General features: G+C 53.9%; 3 protein-coding genes across 3 annotated transcripts; 2 read left to right on the plus strand and 1 right to left on the minus strand.

Moving 5' to 3' along the window:
* Positions 1-818: 818 nt before the first annotated feature.
* On the minus strand, positions 819-6,221 carry N7489_011142 (type I polyketide synthase; the record flags this gene model as incomplete). The annotated part of the gene is made up of 2 exons (XM_056716891.1): positions 819-6,062; positions 6,135-6,221. 2 exons carry the CDS (start codon positions 6,219-6,221, stop codon positions 819-821), a joined length of 5,331 nt encoding a protein of 1,776 aa, XP_056564513.1.
* An 859-nt stretch (positions 6,222-7,080) lies between these two features.
* On the plus strand, positions 7,081-8,189 carry N7489_011143 (uncharacterized protein; the record flags this gene model as incomplete). The annotated part of the gene is made up of 3 exons (XM_056716892.1): positions 7,081-7,133; positions 7,209-7,659; positions 7,716-8,189. 3 exons carry the CDS (start codon positions 7,081-7,083, stop codon positions 8,187-8,189), a joined length of 978 nt encoding a protein of 325 aa, XP_056564514.1.
* A 631-nt stretch (positions 8,190-8,820) lies between these two features.
* On the plus strand, positions 8,821-10,655 carry N7489_011144 (cytochrome P450; the record flags this gene model as incomplete). The annotated part of the gene is made up of 5 exons (XM_056716893.1): positions 8,821-8,938; positions 8,995-9,058; positions 9,113-9,910; positions 9,975-10,126; positions 10,210-10,655. The coding sequence occupies 5 exons, from the start codon at positions 8,821-8,823 to the stop codon at positions 10,653-10,655; spliced, it is 1,578 nt and encodes a 525-aa protein (XP_056564515.1).
* Positions 10,656-11,190: the final 535 nt, after the last annotated feature.

The following is an 11,190-nucleotide window of genomic DNA, read 5'->3' on the forward strand; positions in this document are numbered from 1 at the left end:
TTCGTGTGGTTATACCATTGGATAAGTGAAAACCAGGCGCTATTAAAACCTTCGAGGAAGTAGCTTCTGGCTCACCAGGGGAGGCTGCACTGCCTGGCCGTGCCAACCAACCAATCAATCTATACCCGATGGACCAAGCGCTTCGCTCTGCTTTCAGTGCGAAGTGGCTGGTTGCCCGTACACCGTTTCAAGGCGACCCTCTGGTGCTAAGGATAGAGGTATTGGCCTCTATCCTCTACCAGCCTCATCCAATCCCCTGCTTCCACTATTCTGGAGGCCGTGTCATTGGTATCATGCCTGCTCGAGGTGACTATTGTTACTCAGCTCTTTGGAGGTCAGTTCTCACTGATGTGCCTGGTTCTTTTAACTGATCCTGACCTGAAATTGGGGGAGAACGCTGATAGCTTTTACCCCACTGACGGGGTCCTTATCTCCGCCTCTATGTGCCCGGCGCCAGGGCCGCTCAGCCACGTTAGGTGATCCCCTGGCCTAGGGAAACAGTCTCGCCCCATGCATGCTTGTGGGCCAACGTTTTGATGTTTTGGGATTAACGCGCGTGGGAAGTGAAACAGTCTAGATGTCATTTTATGGCATCAACCTACCTAGGTAGTTTGAGATCTGGTGGGTTGTGGAAGATATCATCCTAATTACGCCCCGAAGTCCTGATGGCCTCTGGAGAGCCCAGCTTTATTTCTCATTTCACTTTCTACTACTATTCCATCTCTGCCACACCTGCACCCCTCTTTTCGCCCTAGCACACCACAAGCACCTTGGGAAACAACAACCAATATCCCTGTCCCAGTCAATCTGGAGGTCAATCATTTGACAATCTTCCCAGCAAACCACACCACCAAATGTCTGACAGTCGGATGACTCCACGTCAATGTCGGGGGTACCGTGATCTTCAGCGTCTGCTGCAGCTGGCGACACAAAGTGACCGTCATGACTGAGTCCACACCCAGATCAGCCAAGGCTGCCTTCGAATCCACATCCTCGGCTGTCATCTGCAATACCTTGGCCACACAGCCCCGGATCTTCTCATCCAGATACGCCTTCAGCTCCGGTCCTGACGTAGGCACCGCATCGCTACCATTGGAACTTGTAGCCCCCTGCGTGGTGCCGGACAGCGCGCCCACGCGCCGAACCGCAATATCATTAAGGATAGACACAGGGACTGGCTCCCCGTCCTCAAAGGCACGACTTCGCAAAACAGCCCCGTGGTCCATATCATACTTGGCGAGATGCTGCCAGGCAGCAAAGGCCTCATCGCGCGTCACGTCTGTGATTCCTTTGGATGCCAGCTCTGCGTTGATAAAGTCCGTGCTGGCGCCCATGCCCAGGCCACGCCACGACGTCCATTGGAAGGACACGGCCGAGTCGCCCAGGCGCGCCCGGTGCGTGGCCAGTGTATCCAAGAAGGCGTTGCCGCTGCCATAAGAGGCTTGGCCGGTAAACCCGACTAGGTTTCCGCAGGAAGAAAACATGATAAAGAAATCAACGCTCTTAGGGGGGAAGACTTCGTGGAGGGCCAATGCGCCCGCAATTTTGGGGGCGAGAACCTGATTGAAGGCGTCGCGCGTGGTTTGCAGCACCAGTTGGTTATCCAGGACACCGGCAGCATGGACAACACCCTGCACCGCAGGGAGGGCGAGGCGGTCTAGTGTCGTCGACAGCTGCTCCGCCGCATCCGGCTTGGTGATGTCGAGGGGGAGGACATGGACCGAGGCGCCCCGACTCTCTAGGAGGCGGATCTTGGTGATGGTTGGCTGGAGATCTGTGCTGGCCTGCTCCCAGGTTCGGCGAGGTGGAAGGGCACGCCGCGAGATGAGTAGCAGACGTCTGGCCCCCTTCTCGACCAGGAAGTCAGCGACCTCAAGTCCGAGAATCCCTAGACCGCCGGTAATCAGGTATGTTCCCTCAGGCCGGGGAAGCAGACGAGGACCGTCGCTAACGGGGCGCAGCTTGTTCCGCGGTAGGCTGCGGAACCGAGAGGTGCGGGCGATTCCATCGCTGATACGGATGATCTCGGCTCCCTGGATGTATCGCATCACCGACAAGGGTATAACGGGCTCTTCAATGTCGATGAGGGATCCCAAATCGGGATGTTCACTGGCGATGATTCGCGCCAGGCCGAACAATTGGGATTGGGCCAGGGCGGTAGCTGTTTGGCCATCGCCCACATTCGCAGTGAGGGTGAAGACTTTGATAGGCAGTGAATCGTTGACGATGAATTTGATCAACTCGAGCAGGCTCCAAGTGAATGACTCCGATGCAGCGGGAACCTCTGCCAGTGAGGCCACCTCACCGGGGATGTAGGCCACAACGGTTCCCTTCTGGAGTGGGAGGGATGGAGAGTTGCTGAATAGATCCTGTGTGGTGGAGAACTGGAAGCATTGAACCTTGGTCGGCAGAGTCGCGGCATACTGGGTCCGGGTGGTAGCGTCTGGCGAGACTAGAATCACCGTCCTGATGGATAAGGGCTCTTCGGCCGGGGTGGCCGGTGGCCAGGCGATTTGATGCACGAGACTCTCCATGCTGCCACTAACGCCGGGGGTGCCTCCAATTTCGGAGAAGCGCATGGCTGTAAACTTAGCAACAACCTCACCCGAATCGCCCAGCACGCTAACGTGAGAGGTAGGAACTGCATCGGAGGACTCCTCGACGAAGAGCCAGCCGACCTTGGGTGGGTCCTCCGAGGTGAAGATTTCCACGCGCTCGATCTGGGCCGGCATCCGCAGCGCAGCTGTTTGGAAGATGGTAGAGCCGACGGACGTGGCAGCGTCGAGAATCGGGGCCCAGGAGGAAGGATCCCAGGGTAAGGGGGCATCCCCCGAAACAGCGGGATTGACATCAACGCGTGCCAGCATTTCCTTGGTATTGCGGTAGTGCTCTGTTACCGCCCAAGGGAATCCCATAGCTGAGACACCCACCTTGTCTAAGTAGTCAATCGAAAACTTGTCTGGTAGTTTCGTGTCCAGTCGTGCTTTGATGGCGGCGAGGTCGATCCGACCTTTGGAACCCAGAACCTTCCGATCCCAATGTGCATCGGTGTGAGTGACCCAAGACGCATCATCATCCGCCACCGAGGGATCACTTGAGATCAACCGGGAAACTATCTTGACCTGATCCTGCTGCACCACGATCTGGACCGACCGTGGCGCGTTGATGGCAACGGGAACGCGGAGCACCACGTTCTGGAGCATCTGCCCGCCGGTACCCTTCAAGAAAGTATTAATCAGACCCGCTGCCGGAACGATCTCTGTACCGTGCAATGGATGACTGCCGGGGAAGGGCTTCGTTTCGTTGTCCAGCCGGGTAGTGTAGACCACAGTGTCGGTGCCCGGTACGGGGATGCGCTGTCTCAGTAGCGTGTGCTTCTCGACATCATGTGTGATTCCAGTATGGAGAGGGGCCGTCTCTATTTTGCGCCAGATTGGCTTATGCATCCACGTCGTGGTGGGCATTCCGGTGGCCCACCGTCCAGGCATCTGCATCTTCCAGTTCACTTCCGCGCCGCGGCAGTGAAGCTGGGCAATGCTGTGCAAAATGTACTTCTCGGTTGGCTTGTGACGAAGGAGAGTCGGGATTACCGCGAAATCATCCATTCCTGCGTCCATAAGCGTCTCGTTGATGGAGTGAGACACCACTGGGTGAGTCGAGACTTCAAGGAAGAGGCGATATCCGTCTTCAACAGCCGCCTGAACCGCCGAGGTGAGACGCACGCGGTTGACCATGTTCCCGGCCCAGTATTCTACATCACGCAGGTCCTGGCCGCGAGGGTCCACCAGTGCGGTAGAATACAGCTTGATGGTGGGACTGGTTGGGGCCAGAGCCTGTCCAAGGGCGTCTCGCAGAGGATCCATGAGACCATCCACTGTTGGACTATGGAAGGCAATGTCGCTCTTAACGGTGAATGTCTTCACACCCCGCGCCTTGAAGACTTCTCCTGTCTCTGCCACTATCTTCTTGTCTCCAGCCACCATACAGGAAGAGGGGGACGAATCGATGGCCACGACCAGGTCCTCTCGGGGACCCAGGATCTCTTCGACCTCAGCGCTAGGAAGGTTGACAAGAACCATGCCGCCCTTGCCCATGACCTGTCGGTATAGCAACGCTCTGCGGGTCACAATAAGCGCGCCCTCTTCTGCGGATAAAGCCCCTGCCACAACACTGGCCGCAATTTCGCCCACTGAGTGGCCAATCACGGCCTGTGGAGTGATGCCATTGCTCTGAAGCATAGCGCTTAGGCCGATTTGCATAAGATAGGTCAGGATCTGGACCCGATCGGACGACTCAAAGTCGCCCGTACGGAGCAGCTCTATGGGAGCCAGGCCAATCTCGGCTCGGATCAGCCCATCGAGTGGCTGGATGGCTCGGAAGAATACAGGGTTGTGAATTAATTGCTTTCCCATGTCTGGCCACAGCGCACCATGTCCGGAAAACACCCAGACAACGTCCTTGCTGATGTCTGCGCCAAATACTCGGCTCTGGGTCGTGAGCGAATTATCGACTCCATTGGCCAGTGATTGCAGGACTTGAGTAGCATCAAGACGGTCTTCAACCACAAGCGCTGCTCGGTAGTCATGGTGATCCCGTCGTGTAGCCAAAGTCGTGAGAATTTCACTCAGAATGTGATCCTTTCCCTCGCCAGTCATCCACTCACGCAGAGCTTTAGCCTGCAGAGCTAACCGTTTCTCCTGTGGACCCGACAATAACAAAAGGCCCGGTCCGGTGGCTGCGCCATCATCCAACGGGTCTGGCCGCAGGATATTGCTGAACTCCTCGATGACTGCGTGAGAAACGGTACCTCCGTACCCATACGAGCACACACCTGCTCGACGGATGGGATCTGAGGAGGGCCAAGGGGTGGCCTCCTGGACGACCTTCACGCCGGCATTGTCCCAGTCGATGCGGCTATTGAGCTTTACCAAGTTGGCCTGGGGTGGCAGGACGCCTTTCTGAATAGCCAGGACTGCTTTGATAAAGCCCATGACGCCGGCACCAGCTTCCAGGTGACCAATATTTGGCTTGATGGACCCGATGTAACACGGGTCGTCGGCGGGGCGGTCGGTGCCGTAGACCTCTGCGATGGCGGATATTTCAGTCGGGTCACCCAGGGGCGTAGATGTGGCATGGGCTTCCACGTAGCGAACGGTGCGAGGGTCGACACCCGCGACATTAAGACCAGTATGCGCAGCTAACTGTTGCGCTTTCGCATTGGGGGCCATGATACCGTTTGTCTTGCCATCCTGTGCTACTGCACTTCCCTTGATAACGGCCAAGACGTTATCATTGTCGAGCAATGCACGGTGCAGGCTTTTGAGGATGAGGGCGCCGGCGCCTTCACCTCTAGCGTACCCGTGGGCGTCATCATCGAAGGACTTGCAAGATCCGTCAGACGAGATGGCCCCGGCCTTGTCGAGGACCCGGGTCAGGCCTGGTCCACAGAGAGCATTGACACCTCCAACAATAGCCACCTGGGATTCGCGCAGCCGAATGGCTTGAACTCCATGGTGGACGGCGACGAGGGACGACGCACACGCCGCATCCACGGCGGTGCTTGGTCCCATCAGATTGAGATGATAGGAAATGCGATTTGGCACGCCACAGTACGCAGTGCCAATGCCCATCCAGGCCTCGACATTCGGCAAATCCTCTAGCACTAGCTTGGAGTAGTCGTCTGAGTTTACACCCCAGAAGACTGCTGTGTCGCTCCCAGACAGGCTCTTGGCAGGAATACCGGCATCCTCCAGTGCTTCCGAGGCCACCTCTAGGGAGACTCGCTGCTGTGGATCCATCTGCTCGGCCTCCTTAGGGGAAATGCCAAAGAACTGACAGTCAAAGTCCTCCAGGCGATCGAGGAAATAACCATACGAGGTCGTCTTCTTGAGCTCTTTTGCATTGCGTGGGTCACGACGATAGTAAGGCTCCCAGCGCATCTCTGGGATCTCACTCACTGCACTTTTTTGGCTGAGGAGCGATTGCCAGAGAAGCTCGGGGTTGTGGTTACCTCCCGCCACGCGGCAGGCCATTCCCACTACGGCCACGTCATTGGAAAATTCCTATCCAGTGTCAGTCCGGGATACGTTCGTGAAAGATCACGATGCAAATAGTCGGGGGTTGGGGTAACAGACATATTCACTGTATTCAGTCCCAGGAGTATCAACCGGGGCTGGGGATGTTCCCCCAGAGGGGTATGCAGAGGGTGAACGAGAATGCATGTCTTTCAGTAGCAGTTCCGATACTCGGTCCCCTTAGCAACTTCAAGCTTGTTCATAAAAATTCCCACCAGATGCCGGTTATTGATGTTCTTATATATGTTTCGTTCGCCAGTACAATATCTGGGCATCCTTCCCTATCCCCCTCTACGGCCGTTTCGCGTCGCCCGGTGAGACCGAGATCCAGACCATTCACAAGGAAAGCGAACAGTATGTACGGAGAAGGTATGCTGCTGTCCAGTTTCCGAATGGGGACATCTTTATCTCCACCCAATAGTCAATTCTTCCATTCGTCCATTCGGATGTATCGTTCGGGCTTCCGTCATTATGCAGCCAAGGTTTGCAAGAATCAGTCTCACTGACGGATAACGGGGATGTTTCGACAGGAACCAGGAGTTAGCCTTCCGTCTGTAAGCAGCGGCAATGGCGATCTTCAGCGTGTTGTCAGGGAGTTCTTCGACACACCGAGGCCAAGCCTCCGTCAGCGCTGAGCCTGAACGGGATGCATGTTTATTAGCCCAAAGGAGTGCCCGGAATGATTTCTTCAATGGGTGCTTGATGAGGTGTCTCGCCTTTTAGGCATTTCATCAAAACTCCGTGCAGATGCTCCAGGGGAGAAGGTGCATCTCCTGTGCACAGATAGCCCCAAGTTTTGATCAGGCCATTTTAACATGCTTCAACAGGCGACCCTTGGGGCACTCTGCATGTGAGAAGGTGATTAAATTGCATAGAAAGTATATAGATGGCGACAACAGACATATAGGATTGTTTCTAGGTACTATTTGGGAGAAGAGACCAAATATTCGTGATCCAATTGTAAAATCTGACATATACCAGTTGGCCAACCTTTGCAAGCATAACAATGGCCCCATTTGTGCCCTATCACTACTCAGCCGGCCAGTCTACTGTTGTGAAGTAAATAACTGGCTCCTACGCCTTTGCTTATAGAACAAAATGCCCTTTGGTAGCTAACATTGTCCCATCATGCAGATTTGGCGGTCTTCTCACCACCGAATTCCTCGAACCTCCACCAGGCCGTTGTTTTCTCTTCCGTCAGACATACCGCCACACCATTGAAGGCTCAATCCCGGAAAACCTGCGGAAGCTCATCAACAGCCCTGATAGACCAAAGGGTCCGCCCCCACATTTTCACCAATTTCAAACCGAGTACTTCCACGTCGAGAATGGAGTGCTCGGGATTTCAGTGGATGGCGTAGTCCGCCGCATTACTCCGGAAGATGGCGAGATCTCGGTCAAGGCGGGCAGTGTGCATAATTTCTTCATTCATCCAGATTCTCCCGAGAGCATGACTGTCTACCTGAGCGCGTCGGACTCGGGGAACGATTACCAGCTCGATCGGGTCTTCTTCGAAAACTGGTACGGCTATTGGCACGATGCATTGTTGCACGATGGAGGGATCGATTGGATCCAGTTCCTCGCGGTAATAATCTATTCTCACTGTACAATTCCCTTTGTCGTCGGCTGACATGGTTGTAGATCCAAGACGGCGGGGACGCCTACACACCCGCTCCCGCATGGGTGCCATTCCGCCGGCAGGTCGGATACTGGACCTGTGTGATTGTCGGCCGGTGGATTGGCGGGATCTTGGGGTATAAGCCGTTCTTCCGGGAATATACTACCGATTGGGATTTTGCTATCGCCAAAATGAAGGGCTCTTTCTTCCAGCGGCATCTGGTGCATTCCGCATTTCAGGAGGAGAAGCCATGGGCAAAACAGGCAGAGCTGGAACCAAAGGCTAAGCCTGGAAATGCAGAGTTTGAGTCGTGGACGGAGGATATGTCCCCCACCCCATTGGCCCTAGGCGCAGTTGCCTATGAGCAGGGGCTGTTCAACGGCTTACAGTCTGGGCCGGCGGATGGATCCAACGGTCACTCCACTGGCCATGACAGCAAATTGGAGCAGTCGAGTTCTTGGAAGCAGCGACGAGCAGTTGATGATGCGGAAAAGTAGATATATCCTGCGCAACACTTGCTAATTTGCGTACCTCAGTTCGTTTGAATTCAATCGTCATTTTCACTTCTTGTTTCTTTCTTGCGTACGGCAAGTAGGAAATAAGCTCTTGCTAATCTTCCAGTCTAATATACGTTCAGAAAGACATTGTGGACAGTAAAAAGAGACGTCGCGGCAAAGGCGAGGGCCTCACGTGGTGTCACCTGTCATAGATGGATACAAAAGAATATACTTAGGCTCGGCTTCCCACTAATTCCTCTTACTACGTATATTATTAAACATAGAGGGACAGGGCAGGAGGACTGACCCTAGTACTCTAGGGCTAAGAGGGCACCAATGCCCCCTCTTGGTATCGTCCATCGCTATAGCATACACTTAACGTCAAACTATCTATCAAACACCTCATCGATCGTACCTATGCGGGTAAAATTGGATGCACCCATAGACAACATATGCAGCCGTTAGAGTTCTATACGGACAGACTCCGATTCTCCTTTAGGGATCCAAAACCATCAAGCAGTTGAGCTGCGATTAGAATAGGTATGATCCCCGTTCCCCGCGTTGATAAAAAACCTTAAGTATAGACAATAGCTCTGTCCTGAGGACCACTTTCTGGCCATCTCTCAAGACTATGGACGTCCTACAGTTCGCACTAACGCACCTTCTAGCGATACTGTTTAGCAGTACCAGCGCACTGTTCCTCGTTACATATCTCCTACGTGCAGGTCATCGACCCTCACTTCCAAACGGTATATAGCGGCAATGAGAACACGAGAATTTGACTTTGTATCTAACGTCTACACAGGCCCTCCAACTGTTCCACTATTTGGAAATGAACTGCAGGTACCGAAGTCTGATGCGCACTTTCAGTAGAGACCCAGTTTCACCGCGATCTATCGGGCAATATGCTAAGTAATTCATAGGTTCTCCCGGTGGGCTAAGGAATACGGCGGCTTTTTCACGCTGAAACGATATAACAACACCACCATCGTCATCAACGATCAGAAGCTGGTCAAGACACTGCTTGACAGAAAGAGCAACATATATTCCCACCGACCGGCATCACTGGTATCACACTTGATCACGCAGAGTGATCATCTTCTGGTTATGCAGTATGGGGACAGATGGCGCATGTTGCGTAAAATCATCCACCAATACTTCATGGAGCCTCGCTGTGAACGCGACCACTGGAAGGTTCAAGAGGCCGAGGCCAAACAGATGCTGCATGATTATCTGACCATGCCGGAGGACCATATGCTGCATCCCAAGCGGTACAGTAACAGTATCACTAACTCGCTTGTCTTCGGTATTCGCACCAAAACTGTCCACGATGAGTACATGAAGAAGCTCTTCTATCTAATGGACAAATGGTCCTTGGTACAGGAGCTGGGCGCTACTCCGCCTATTGACTCGTTTGCTCTGCTGCGCTACGTCCCCCAGTGGCTGTTGGGAAACTGGCGGAATCGGGCGATCGAAGTGGGCGATCTTATGCAGTCCCTTTACAAGACCGTTCTAGATCAGGTGAAGGAACGCCGTCAACGTGGTATCCAGCGAGACTCGTTTATGGACCGGGTTCTAGATGCACTGAAACAGACTCCACTCTCCGAGAATGAGCTACGATTCCTAGGAGGAGTTCTGATGGAAGGAGGCTCCGATACCTCGTCCTCGCTTATATTGACCATCATTCAGGCCATGACGAAGTATCCGGAAGTGCAGGCAAAGTATGCCGATCAGGTCCTTTATCCCAATGTGGCCAGGCACAAAACTAATGCAGTGGTATTGCAGGGCCCATGCAGAAATTGACTCCATTATCGGCCATGGCCGATCCCCGGCTTGGTCTGACTGGTCCAAGCTGCCGTATATCAACATGATTATTAAAGAGTCCCACCGGTGGCGTCCCGTCAGTCCCTTGGGCGTCCCTCATGCCGTCGCAGAAGGTCTGTTTGTTGCATCTGATCCCTCTGTCAGCGAAAAAGCAAAACCAACCCCAGAAAAGGAAAATGGCTAACGATCCTTCAAGATGACCACATCAATGGGAAACTCATCCCGCAAGGCTCAAGTATCGTTCTCAATGTCTGGGGCATGCATCACGACAGTGAGCGATGGCAAGAACCCGAGCATTTCCAGCCCGAACGCTTCGCCGATTTCCCAGCCTTAGCCTCGGCCTACGCTGCGTCCGAACGGCGGGATCACCTTGGTTACGGAGCGGGCCGGCGGATCTGCCCAGGCATCCACTTGGCTGAACGCAACTTGATTATCGGCGTTGGCAAGCTGCTCTGGGCATTTGAGTTCTTTGAGCCACCCGGCAGCGACAGTGACATTTCAGCCCACTCCGGGGCTAGTAAAGGGTTTCTTCATTGTCCCAAGGACTATGGCTGCACCATCCGTCTCCGTGCACCGGAAAAGCGGGAGACCATTATGCGGGAATTTGCCGAAGCACAAGAGGTTTTTGCTCAATTTGATTAGCTAGATTAGAGGATGTGCACTAGAATGTGATTATCACCCCTTCCCCTCTCGATTGCGTGTTTGTTTGCGACCGTTCCGGTGAAGGCATCTACGCTGCTATGTATGTCAGCTCGGCATCAAACCCTAGTTTTGTGCCGATCACCGGTGTAATCAATGCACAATATTTCGGTGTGGATACATTCAATTTAACTGTAGCCCCGATTGGCGTGGCATCTTTTTGTCTGACATCTGTCTTACTTCCCGTGCTTCAATCGATTTTTGATTCTAATCGCACAGGATATTAGTCCAGAGGGCCGAGGAGCCGTATGGCTACGATGTCCTCTCCCGAATAAGCAATTGGAACCCTTGCCCAAAAATAGGATTCTGACCCCTGCACGTACATGATGCACCTCGTATTATAGAATGGCAGACGGAATATTGGCAAGTCCGTTTCTGCAGGTGACGCATGGCACCCAGAGGAGCAGCGGAACAGCAGACTCACTCCGATTCCACAGATTGGAACCAACATTTGAGATAAGGTGACTGCCCTAGCACG

This window comes from Penicillium chrysogenum (genome assembly GCF_028827035.1).
Source record: "Penicillium chrysogenum strain IBT 35668 chromosome Unknown utg000005l_segment0_segment0, whole genome shotgun sequence".
NCBI classification, from domain to species: domain Eukaryota; kingdom Fungi; phylum Ascomycota; class Eurotiomycetes; order Eurotiales; family Aspergillaceae; genus Penicillium; species Penicillium chrysogenum.